Source organism: Rhinolophus hipposideros (assembly GCF_964194185.1).
Source record: "Rhinolophus hipposideros genome assembly, chromosome: 1".
NCBI classification, from domain to species: domain Eukaryota; kingdom Metazoa; phylum Chordata; class Mammalia; order Chiroptera; family Rhinolophidae; genus Rhinolophus; species Rhinolophus hipposideros.
The window spans coordinates 70,144,457-70,158,093 of NC_138047.1; the positions used below are offsets into that span (position 1 = coordinate 70,144,457).

The 13,637-nt window shown below is 35.1% G+C and overlaps 1 protein-coding gene across 11 annotated transcripts in view; it reads left to right on the plus strand.

Moving 5' to 3' along the window:
- PDLIM5 (PDZ and LIM domain 5) overlaps nucleotides 1-13,637 on the plus strand; it is a 187,662-nt gene that overhangs the window by 144,757 nt on the left and 29,268 nt on the right. For all 11 annotated transcript variants that reach the window (XM_081048749.1, XM_081048739.1, XM_081048743.1 and 8 more), the window contains one exon: nucleotides 1,564-1,751. In XM_081048749.1, the coding sequence (XP_080904875.1) occupies nucleotides 1,564-1,751 (188 nt within the window). The remainder of the gene's footprint in view (nucleotides 1-1,563; nucleotides 1,752-13,637) is intronic.

The following is a 13,637-nucleotide window of genomic DNA, read 5'->3' on the forward strand; positions in this document are numbered from 1 at the left end:
ACCAGCCAGGTTCCCAAATGCCAAAGGCCAACCTTGCAAGCAGCCCTTCCTAAGGATCGGTGGGCTGCCTCAGGCCTTTAGGTGTTGTCCAAGATTCAAGAGGCATTGGGGAAGTTAGGGATTCTTGTGCATGGTAGTATACTGGACATAATTGAATTTGAAATTTCTATTCCTTAAAATAATCTGAATAATCTCAACCTAAACAGTATAATTAAGGCTATTTATTTTATTGAAGTCATTAGTATAGTATCCTATCTTTATCCCATTATAAGTTGCCCCAGCTGTTGCTTTCAGATATTGAAGAAATTGAGTTTCTATGCATGAAATTATTAAAGCAACCAGTACCTCAATTTCTATTGCAAAGTTAGTAGGATGTATTCTTATTGTTGTTAAAATAACAATTATTATTATACTTAAGTTGAGAGAAACTGCTATCGTGTTTTGTCATTCCAAAGTACATATTTTATAATTTGAGCTACCTAAAAACTATTTTTGAAATGGCATATAATTATAAGTGACCAATAACTGAGTAATAAAAGCCATACGATCTCCTAAACCAAACTGGAACCAGGACTGATAAGGCCTCCTGCTAATAAGCAAACCACTGACTGAGAGAGAACAATGGCAGTTCTCTTGTTTTCCTGTATTATGAACACAGTTAGACTGGGGATATTGTCTCGTTTACCACTGTGTGGCCGGTGCATAGCACAATGTCAACATATAATAATAGGTGCTTAAATATTTATTGAATGAATGAGTGACTGAGTGATTATGTGAGTGAAAGGAGTGACTGGTAAGATGTACGAGAAACTTAGTTCATAAAACACCCGAAGAATGTGGGAATGTTCGAGAAAGAAACGTGCCATTTCATAGAGATTATCAGGGATCCTCCAATAGTTAATTGTTTTAATCTACATGAATTAAGTGTTGAGATAGCAAGGACTAGGAAGAGGAAATTAGCGTGCTGTTTTAAAGGGTTGGCTCTATAAGTTTTCCAGTCGCCTAATTTTTCATGGTAGAAGTTGTAAAGAGAATTTCCAAAATAGTGAATAAATGCAGTCTGACTACTTTTATTTTTTAGTTTTAGCATTTTTGCTGCGACATTCGTCTATAGTTGAATGATATTTCCATGCCACTAATGCAACGTTCAATTTTACCCCGCAAGCTCAGTGTTCCAGAAAGGAAGTTTGGGAAGCAGATGTACATTTTTCTATATTTTTGTGTTTTTCAAGAATGAATAACAATAGGACATTTTTATACTTTAATCATGTATGTTTAATAAAAAGTAGCACCTTAACTATATTTACTTAAAAACATAAATACTATAATTATTTTCTGTGGATGTTTGAAACATGTTGGAGAACTGACTTGAAATCAGTTAATGCAGTGAAAAGATCTAAAGAGAGTCCCTGAGTCAAGGTTTTAGAGTTTTTCTTTTTAAAAATGTCAGTTAATTATTCTTTTTGCTTTCCTTAGAGATTTAATAGATTGAGAAAAGAAAGAATCATTGCTAGCTTAGATTGCTACCACTTCACCAAAAATGTTTTCTTATTTCCTTTCCAGCAACTCCCAGGAGTCTTCTCAGCAACTGGTTCCGTCAGTCGCTTCAGTACAGAGCATGCCTGCGAGGCCAGAAAGCCCAGCCTCTGCCAGAACAGGGGTGGCCGGTCTCCCAACCGCTGCTGCCTTCAAGCCTCTAGGATCCACCAGCATTATCAAGTCACCAAACTGGCAACGGACAAACCAAGCAGGTGTGCCAAAGAAATCTCTTGTGTTTTGTTGTTCTTAAGTACAGTTATGAAAATGTGTTCTGGATTATATGATAGGATTCATTGGTGAAACCCATTCTCACCCATCTAAGATTTTAAAAGGATTGCAGAGAATAGCTACAGCTATTTTCCTCTCTGAAGTGTATCATAAACATTTTCTTTGTTTGATACAGTTGCCATTTGCTCTTCATAGTTATAGAATCGGGCATTTCCTTGTTTTCCAGATTACTCACAGAGCATGTGTTAATTGTAAATTTGGGATCTTACTAACAAATGATATTGTGGGAAGGTTATCCTTGAAAATATAACATTTCGGTTTAGGTGATATATACAAAACAACAACAGAAGCATTTATTACCATTGAGCAATTAATGAAGAAAGGATCTTTTACTTCTTGTCCTCTGAATGTTTACAAGGCAGAAGCAGAAGGAGGACACAGTGTTAAAAAAAGAACCTTTGAATGGTTAGGGTGGAACAACTTAGGGTCAGTCTGGAAACCTGAGTTTTCATTCACTTCTACAGATAAGTAGCTTCAATTAAAGTCAGTTAACCTCTTTGATCCTCAGTTTTCTGATTTGCAGAATATAAGGAGACTAAATGATCCCGTTTCTCCCAATGTGAACTAAAGTTTATGGTTTAAGGACTAAAGTGTCTCTCTTAACAGGAAGGTGGGACTATGCTTAAATGTTGCCAATCCCACACTTGGCCTTCATCTCTTCCCATTCTTTACACTCTCCCTGGATGATCTCTCATCCAGATTTCTTTTACTGCCTAGCCACTGATAATTTATAGTGCTATCTCTCCTGAACTTTATATCCTCAAAGCCTGTTGACCAACTTGCTGTTTCGAGGTGGGACCTCCAATGTAGCATGTCATTACCTCTGTCTGGAAATGATACATCCAGCCAGTCACCAACGTTACCATGTTTTGCCGAAAATAAGACCTAGCCGGACAATGAGCTCTAATGCATCTTTTGGAGCAAAAATTAATATAAGACCTTGTCTTATTTTACTTTAAGACCCGATATAATATAATACAATACAACATAATATAATATAATATAATATAATATAATATAATATAATATAATATAATATAATATAATATACCGAGCCTTATATTAATGTTTGCTCCAAAAGACGCATTAGAGCTGATTGTCCAGCTAGGTCTTATTCTCGGGGAAACACGGTAGAATGTAAGCTGGAGATCTCCCACTCCCACCCCCAAGTCCTCACAGTAATTACTTTATATACTTCTTAGTATTTCTCAAATTTCTCTTCTCTTCTTCATTGCTTTGGGTCAGGCCCTTGTCATTGCAAACAACTTGTATCTAATTTCCCTATCTCCTCTCACCCCATCAGTCTGTCCTCCATACTACAGCAAGTGACCTTTCTAAAGCTTGGATTTGTTCAAGTTACTTTCCTGCTGCAGGTGCTTTACCTAACCTATCATTTAAGACCTTTTTCACTCTGGCCCCCATACATTCTCAGTCTCGTCTCCTGCTGTTGCCAGTGAGAGATGATCTAGACTGTTTTAAAGAAAAGATGATTGTATTACTTTTGAAAACTTAAAATATTTAGACTAATATCACGAGCCTCTGAAATTTCTAGACTGTTAATTAACTTAGGAAGACCTGTTCTCTTGGGGGAAAATGCTGACAGCTCAGCTCGTACATTTTTAATTATTTCCATTGACTTAAAGGTTACCCATGATGATGGATATTTGCTGTGATTATTTTATATGTGCATTAGAATACAAAAAGAATCTTTCAGAACAATGTATTTGGTATGGTAAATGGAATGGAACAGGACAGTATTTCCTAAAGGAGCGAGTAAAAACCAAAATTTCTGAGGTAGAAACTGAAGGGAGGGCATCGAGTATATATACTGTGGAGGGCAGAAAATATATGTACTGCTTTTGGAAATTCAGAAACTATAATCAAAACAGCACTCTGCGTGTTAGAGTGAAAAAAGTTCCAGTGCATGTGGAACACTTGGAGAATATATTACAGCAAAGTTACCACAAGAGGGCGACTGAATCCTTTCTTTTCTGAGTCTAACATGTTAATGAGAACGGGCAAATAATGCAACTAATTATGATTCACATGATTAGTATTTAAAATATTATACTCTTTACAGAGCATATAAGTGAATTTAATTTGAGCAAAACTATAGCAGTATAAAACATTATACACTATATAACATTATAAAGCATTCATATTATAAAAAGAAAATGTTTTGCCATTGTAAAATCATAGTTGAATTACACCATGATACTAAGCTCAAATCAGAAAATATTTGCAGAACACCTACTATTTATCTTGTCTAGGTGCTACAACAGACATTTAATAAGTTATTATGTTAAAATAAGTAAAAGTTACTTATTTTACACTGTTTTGTAAAATAAATTCCCAGCAACTCAAATTTTTTTTATTCTACTCTACTTAACAGCATATACCATAGGTTAAAAAAAAAAGTCAGAGTCTACTCTTAGTCTTGTAAAGTTTCAAGACCTTCCTAATTCAAATGAAACGTTCTTTTGACTTAGAAACTGATAACTCATTGTGGGTTCTTACGTTCTTCACAATTCACCTGTGAAAACTGCAGTGTCAAATCAACCAAAGGGACGCAAAACCTAGAAAGGCAAGTTGCTTGGGCTTGAGTGGACTATGTAAAGCATTAAGCCAGGTGACATTACTTCCCTCACACAGAGAACTTCTGGCTTCTTTCTCTTGTTAATTCACAGCTGTGCTCTAGTGTGGGTGACAAAAAGGAAAAAAATTATCCCCTTTTCCCCCTCACCAAACAGTGACTATTACCAGTGATGTCATTTAAAAATAATTCCTACAGTTGGGTGGGATCAAAATCACTATATTGCCATCTGACCCACTTAGTTTATTCTGAAATCAGTTTAATGGGTCATAGCCAGTATTTTTATGAAAATGTAATAGAATAGAAAAATATAAGAATATTTTAATATGTTAAGGGTTGGTGTCATGTTATGAAAATGTGCTTTCAGTTTATATATGTGTATATGAGTGAGTGTGTTTGTGTATACATATACAAACATATATTTTGGGTCAAACATATATTTGAGTGTGTTTGTGTATACATATACAAACATATTTGGGGTCAAAAGGTAAAGTGTATTTTGTACTATATTTCATAGCTAAAGGGTTTGAAAGTCATTTATTTAAATAAGTATTTTAGTCATACATTTGTCTACTAGGTGATGACTAATGTAGCTGTGAAAAGATAGCTAAAAAAAAAGACTTCAGTAAAAGGGCTAATTGAAATTTTAAGACCTACTAGTGTGTATTCTGAACCTGTCATGGGTTTCTGTTACCTCCACTGAAATTCTGACTTTAAACCTTAGATCATTTCGTTTGTGGTATTATATAGCCTGTGTTACCCAGAAGTCTTTCAAGAACAACAGTGATGCTCTACCAGTTGATAAATAGGAACTAGGCATGTATGTAACAGTGTTTTAGTTTAGGTTGGATCATCTTTTTTTCCTCAGGCATATAGCTTATCATCCACTACCACACATCGATTCACAAGCTTGCCAGTGACTGACAAAGATCTAAATATTTTAGGGTGCAAAATGTTCCAAACTTCATAGTCTGCGTGAAAGTATTAAGACAGAAAAAGAAGTAAGAATCTAAGCTTGAGTTTAAGCAGCAAAACTACTTCCTACTTGCCCTGTATCTTTGGTTAGGCTTCCATAATTCAGATGCAGTAATCCCTTTAGAAATGTTGACTTGATCTAGAAAAATACATAAAAGGTAAGATTCTTGTTATTTTTCAGAATTGGGGATTGGTACTTTTTAAAACTTATATTTTAATTCACTATGTTTGTATGTCTGCTTTTACAATATTTGAAACCTTCGTATTATAATTAATAAGCAGTTAGATAGATATTTTCAAAACCTTTGTAATTTAATGGTATACATTTAAAAAAATATGTTCCTGTGCATATGTAGGAGACCTCATTTGCTATATAATGTTTTTCATAGATTCTGTGTAGGTTATGGAAACCAGGTTAGGTAAGTTTAGTTCATTTGATGCAAGTATATGTGTAAAATATTACTATCTTACCAAATATAGTCAGATGTTTTTCATAAATCCAGTATTAGAGTCATGAAGAGCCATTGTATGTTGGAAGCATACCGGTTTTCTAACTTTAGTTTAATTGTACGCAAAATGAGGATGACTAATTCATTAGAATGTAAGCAGTGCTTTCTAGATCAGGCCTGTTGTTCATCGAACCCAGTTTGCTAACTGGGGGCAGCCCTGAAAAACAGGAAAGTCTGCTCTATGGAGTTGAATTTCAGGACACCAGAGATGTTCCCCAAATGGAGCATTTTAAGCCTTCAGTTTCTTTATCTGTTAAAATAAGAGTCTAAAAAAGTCCTTTTTAGCATTGTCATGAAGCTCAAATAATATAAAGAAGTGCTTGATGCATAGAAGGTAACCCAAGATGTTAAGTTTTCACCCCTTTATTTATTTATTTTTTTAGTGATAGCATTAATAACTTACACTGTTACCGTCCAACAAAACAGTTCTCATGCGACTTTCCTGCTTGAAAATGTTTGGGGCTGTCTGCTACCCACACATTAAATGTTTGGGTTCTTAACAGGGCTTAATGGGCCCTTTACAACTGCGTGTCAACCTTCTCCAGCCTCATTTTGTAATGTCGTTCCACTTGTTCCCTATAGTTCAGTCACACTGAAGTTCTTGAGTTCACACCATTCCTTGGGCAGACATCTCTGTGCTTTGTACAAGCTGCTCCTTTGATTTGAAAAACTTTTAGACCCTCCACCCCTGAAAAATTTCTATTCACTCTGTAGGATCTAATGTCATCTTCTTTCTGAACCTTTCTTGAGCCCCCTAAATAGTTGCCTATCCTTTCTCTTTGTTCCTACAAAATTTTGATGCTGGCTTTATTACAGCATGCATCACATTCATTTAATTGTTTACATATGTATCTTTTACCACACTTTTTAGATCCCGTAAGGGCAGGGTCCAAGTCTTACTAACCTTTGTTTTCCAGCATCTAAATAATAACCTGGCACAGTGTTGAGGCCCTAAGTTAATGTCAAAGAGTAAATGAGTGGGTGGGTAGGACAGTTTGTCTTACTTTCTATATCTTCATGTAATTTGAGGGATTCACAAGCCATTGTTCTTTCCTCCTACCAGACTTCAAATTCCCAGAGCAGTCATTGAACAAAGGTGGTGGAGGTGCTGTCTGCCAAAGGCTGCCGTTAAAAAGTACACGTTTTGCTTAAGGAGAAGGGGACTCCACTCTCCTTGAAGCATTAAACTCTGTAAGACTTAAAAGTTGTGAACATAAGCAGTACTTTGACTAGTACTTTATTAATTTCCAGCAGTAAAAAAAGTTAATAATAGAACTGAAGCTCTATGGTAGCATTCCCTTCCCCTCAAAAGATGAGGCATATAATTTATGGCATGTAAGTCCCCAAACAGTGGAGTGCCAAGGAAATAATAGGGATATTCACCCATTTTCTCACTGTGGACAGATTAACTTGGGTGCATCAGTAAATAACAGAAATCAGAAAGAAAAAAAAATTGCGGAGAGTTAAATCAAAATACAAGGTCCAGGTCAGAAGGCACGGAGGTCTGGGTCAGTGGAAAGAAGAGAAAGAGACCACCATAAAGTTCCAGTGATACAATCTTGAGGTAAAATATGTATTTGTGTGTAATGGAGTCATAGTTTATGCAGGAATAAAGTGTCACTGTTTGTGCCTAAAGTAAGATCACAGGTAGTCAATACCCATTGACTATTTTTAAGAAGAGACCAAGTTGGAGAGGGATAAACATACGCAAAAGCTCTCAGAGAACTTGGCTTCTAGGAAGGAAGAAAGGCACGTAGTTCAGTGTGTTGGGGACTGTACAGTGGCCAGCAGAAAAGGTGGATGGGTTTATGGGGGCCTGGTCAGAAAGGGCTGTGAAAGAAAGGAATGTGGATTGATGTGGAAAGGAAGCTATTAAAAGATTTGGAAACTGGAAAGTGACACAATCAGATTTGCATTGTTAAAAGCTCATTATAGTGTTAATGTGTTTAAAAGATCATTATGACCTCAGTGTAAAAGGTTAAGGTTGAAGTCATTCTGATTCTTTAAGAGGTTGTTGAGGTAATCCAGCATAGACAGGATGATAATGAATATGACCCTATGTAATGGTGATGGGAGTGGAGAGAATTCCAAGGGCAAGAGAATGCAAAATACTTAGACTTTAACCTGATCGGCATGCAAGTTCTAATAACCATTGCTCCTCCAGGGAGCCTTATTCCCTATAGCAGGGGTGTTCAAACTTTTTTCAACGTTTTTCACCAAGGGCCATATGTGGTAAAATACACAAACAGCCGAGCCACTCACTGGAGGTGAAGTACGTATTGCCTCACCTGGTTTATTTAAGTAAACCAAATATATTTTTGGAATTTGCTGCGGGCCAATAAAAAACGGATCACGGGCCGCGGTTTGGACCCCCCTGCCCTATAGAGTATTATTTGTCCTATGTTAAAACGCCGGTGGATGACTGTATTCTCTTTGGAGAACATACACTTGGTTCTGAGTAAGTCATACAATGGCAGATAAAATTGGTTGAATATATCTTTAGGTTTTTTATTTAATGTGTCTAGTTATGAACCATAAATCTGGGTGAATTGTATCTTGTACTTGAGAAACAAGTTAAAGTTTACTTTTATAACACAACTTGTCTGTTTTTGTAGCATTTCCTCAGTGCATGAGTAAATTTATTTCCCCTAAATAAGCATTTTATAAATATTGACTCTCTCAGTTCTTTATGCCTGCAGATATGAGATTGGTAGCTTTGGCACGATCCTCATGGAACTGCTTGCCTTTGCATGAAGAAGCACTTGTGCTATATGTTGTCATGGCAATAAACATGAGATAGAAAAGGGGTTTCTTCCAAGACAAAAGGACAAAAATTCTATAGCCCCTCATTGGTCAAAAATTAAATACTCATGTTGTTATTTGTAGTGCAGAAAGCATTAAGTCCATAGGTAAGCTTTTACAATTTTTTTTTCCATTAATTACAGGTTCTTTTCTTCTTTTCCACTCTCAAAATATGTTGATTTTAAAAACATTTGTAATGATACTTAAATGTATTAACATTATAATAAATGTTTAATAAATAACTTATAATTTCTTACATAGAAAATCATTGAGCTATATGTAATGTTGACTAATATTGTAATCACCCTTTTCTAAACAGAAGTGTGACATTATTTCATAGAGCCATTGAAAATAAAAGCTTTGTTACCTGTTTGTCTGAAAATAAGACCTAGCCGGACAACCAGCTCTAATGTGTCTTTTGGAGCAAAAATTAATATAAGACCTGGTCTTATTTTACTATAAGACCCAGCATAATATAATAATAATAATAATAATAATATAATATAATACCGGTCTTATATTAATTTTTGCTCCAAAAGATGCATTAGAGCTGATTGTCGGGCTAGGTCTTATTTTTGGGAAAACACGGTATGTTTTCTTTTACAGTAGTTAGTGTTGTCTAGCTGTGCTAAAAATCTTTCCTTTTGCTGTTTTCCTTAACGGTTCTTATAGCATGTTAAACTAATGCTGCCTTTAATTGTATGTACACACAGCTCCCTGTTTATTATTATGTCCTGCGATGTTGGCAAGAAATTAGTGGATTTCTTTTTTCTTTTTTTTCAATACTTTTATCGTTCAAGTGTCCATGGAGGCAGACACTGTACTAAGGAAAGTAAAAGCAAAAGGCATTTAGTTGATATTATGGTGACATACTCAATACACTAGTAGTATTTTATCATTTAATATTAGACATTATTCATCTCTGATACTCTATGTTGAACAAACATTAATTTTCTTGTATTCTTATAGCATTATTCCCTTTATATGTATCACGTAATATGCACATACTCTTTATTAGTGGATTGCTTTTTTCTTCATGAAACAGTTTTCATTTATGTAGTAAAGGCAAATGGTCATAATAGACGAGATTTGTAAAAATGGGTGATTCTTTTTTGAAATATAATTGTGTTTTGAAGAAATACAGTACCAGTAAGCTGTAATTAGAAAAGTTGGTATCATTTGAAGGTCTTTTATGGACACAATAAATTTATTTGGGTCAAGTCAAAAAAGGAAAAAGACACAAAATGAATTATTAATTTTAGCTTTTTTTCTGTTTCATCTTGCCTTGGGAAGTACTCACCATACTCATTTGGGCATTTGGAACTCAGGAATAAAATGGGTAGCCTTTTTAACAGTCAAATGGTGGGTATCATTGCTTAATAATAATTATATGTTTATAATTCTTTCAATTTTTAAATGTATCTTTACTCAGTGTGTACAGTAAGGTAATATGATTAAAATTTAAAATGAGCATCATTTTACCAGTGAGGTAACAGTCTGAGTGAAGTTAAAAGAATTGTTCAGAGAACTATAGTGATTTGGACTTAGTTATCGTGATTAAATAGCACACTTTCCTGTATCACTAGATAACATCTGTGAATATATTTAAGAAGGACTAAATCTCGTAGGGATAGTGTAGAAAGGATTCTTGCCTTGCACAGGAAGGATAAACTAGTGAGTAGCAACTACTAAGACGTTTCAAGTAATGTTTTCTTTGCATCTAAACTCCATTTTTAAAATTAGCTAAGATTCATTATTGTACCCTGCCTCTGGTGTACACTACATTTTAACAATAAAGAAAAACTTATTTATTCATTATGGACAGAATTTTGGAGCAATTCGATTTTTTTTTCAAGAAAGACTCAGATATATTTGTGAGATCTGATTAGAGCAAAGACTGAATGATGTGCATCTCAGTTATAAGTGGATATAAATTCTATCTTTTATTTGAAGTCTAAAGGAGATCAGGGTGAGAAAGGAAATTACTGTTTCTCCAACCATCCCAAATTTCATTGTAGGCTTTACGCTACAGTAATAAATCGAGATAACTAGATTTGCTTAGCTAAGATGGAGAGATTTATTGGTTCCATTTTAAAATTTTTATATGAATAAGTAAACTGCTACCAGTTGCATATGTTTCATCTCTTCTAATAATGTTTTATTGCCATCTGCTCCCCTGCTTTTTGACATCATTAAACTAAACAGTCCACTTGCCATAAAGGCCAGACTGGAGCAGTCCATTGTCAAAACCGTGGTGTGAAGTATGTAAACATGCGCTCGCTATCTCTTTATATAACAAGTCGATTTTTGTTTAGAATCATGACTCTCAGGAAAAAAAAAAAAAGTAGTAACCATTAAGTGCCTTGTTTCTTTTCTTCCAAATGTCCTCTCATTGGAATTTATTTCCATGTTGGAATCTTTCCAGTGCTGATGCAAGAGCCCAGTTGTGAAAGCTCTTCTTTCTCTCCATTTTCCTTTCATCCTGAGATGAAAAAAATAAATCTGTTACAAGGGAAGATACCTGGATTTATTTATGTATGCTTTTCATAAAGAATTACTACTTTTTACTAATGGATGCATATGGTTTAAACCAAAGATTGGCAAACTGTAGTCCTGGGTCACATCTGGCCCACCACCTGTTTTTGTAAATAAAGTTTTATTGGAGCACAGCCATGCTCATTTGTTTACATGTTTTCTGTGGCTCCTTCATGCTATAATAGCAGAGCTGAGCAGTTGCAACATAAACCATATGGCTCACAAAAGCTAAAATATTTACTCTCTGGCCATTTACAGAAAAGAAAATGCCAACGCTAGGTTTAAACCACAGGAATAATAAAATTTTTGCTTGATACTTCTACACAGTAGATGCAGACTTTATTGGGGATCATGAACGCCCTTGACAGCACTAATCGTAAGGTACTCTGTTGGCTGTTTGCCTGTGAACAATACCTGTAAGAAGATAAACTCTTTGGGGGCAGGAATCTTACTCTTGAGTATATCTTTCATACCAGAAAGAGTTCCTAGATCTAATACATTGTATGCATTCTCTAAGTAGATGTTGATTGAGTAGATACTTTATATTTTTTTACCTATGTCAGAGAGTGTAATGATAATTGACCTTTAGGAAGCATTTCTTACACATGCAAGGAACTGTAAGTAAACACTTTACTTACACTGCCTCCTTGAACGCTCTTCACATTTTGAGGTAGTTGTTCTTGCTTTTTTGCAGTTTAGGAAACTAAGACCCAGAATAATGATATTTCTAAGTTCACACAACTAGGAATTAGCAGAAATAGGAGCCCAAGTTTATCTTAATATTAGTCATTATGCTAGAGATACTGCTTCCTCCAGCATAAAACAGCTCAGCAATGTTCTCTGCTTTTAAAAGATGTGAAATTCAAACATAACTTTGGATAGGGATAATTAAGTTTCCTTTATTTCAGAGACTTAATGACAGAGAGAGAGAAAGATCTGAGAGAATTAGTAGTACTAATAGAAATGTAAAAAGAGTTCAGGTTTCAAATTTTACAGTTGTTATTGCTTGGCGGGGGGATATCTCCTTAAATTTCTTTCCTTTTGTGCTTCAGGTTTTTTGCTTACATTAAAAGAATGCTATTTATATATTAGCAACTCAAACCTGAGGTACTGTTTTCCTTTATTTCTGAGATTAGGCTGCTTTCACACTTATATAGATGAAAATCGGTGAGAAAATGGTAAGAGCCAAGCCCATTTGGGTGTCATATTACTTTGGAAGGAGGGCATATCAGAACTCCAGATACAATATCAGTATAAATAATTTTAATATATGTCCTGACACTTTTCTCATCCAAATATGAACAAAATTCTACAAATTTAGTATGTTAAATAACTTATTAGCTTACAGAGTCTGTATGAGGTCACCAGTGGTTCTCTTCAGTATTCCTGAGGTCGTGAGTCACACATCGGATTTGTTTTTGTTTTTAAAAATATTTTATCTAAGTTTTTTTTCTTTGTTTTGTTTCCTTTTTTCTTCATACTTATCCTCCTCCCTGCCCCCATTCCTCTCTTTTTAATATGAAGTACATTGCCCATCCACAGTTAGAGCATGGATTTGTCTTCCTGTTATAAAATTTGAAATTGGAACAGTAATATCGAGATTATTTAGAAAATCTTGCATGTAAGTGATAAATGATATGTTGACTTTTAGTTGATTTTTAGTGGTAAAACCAGATATTTGAAGATCTCGTGTCTTTATCTGCAAGGTACAGACTGGGTTTGTTTTACTTGTCACTCTGACCAAATGGAAGTTTTCTTTGTAAGGTCAGTTAGTCGGGAGAAAAAGGCAAGTCTGTGTATCCTGAATTTTGATGATGTGTGATGCCACAAATTAAAAAGAAAACTGAACCTTATCCATATCCCCGCACTCACTTTAATTAAGACACTCTAGATCCAGTTTAATCTGAGTCCTTAGAGTTGAAAGGCTGGTTGCTAATGGAAGAAACTAACCTTCTGAAGTTGCGGAAATACTTGATACTTAGCCTTGGGCGCACCTGTTCCGATTCTTTATGGCATACATACCAGCATTCTCCACTGCTTAGAGAAATGATAATAGTTTAATCTGCCCAATTTTGCTTTTAATCATTGAATTTAAAAAAATCCTTGATTCCATTTATAAAATTTGCACAGACCTCTCCAGAATGTACTTTCCCTCTGATCCTAGATCTTGGCTTAACTTTAAACCCTTTCTATTTGTACTGGATATAATTTCATGCCTGGATTATGGAGAGCAGACTGTTGTTTATACTTTTAACATAAGGAACTTGACAGACAAAATGCACAGATTCTATGCTTCTCTCGGCCACCAACTGTTTGAGATGGTTGGGGGACAGTACAGAGAAGAACGCACTTGTTGCCCACGACAGTATGCAAGTGTGTTGCCATCACTGCTGCCC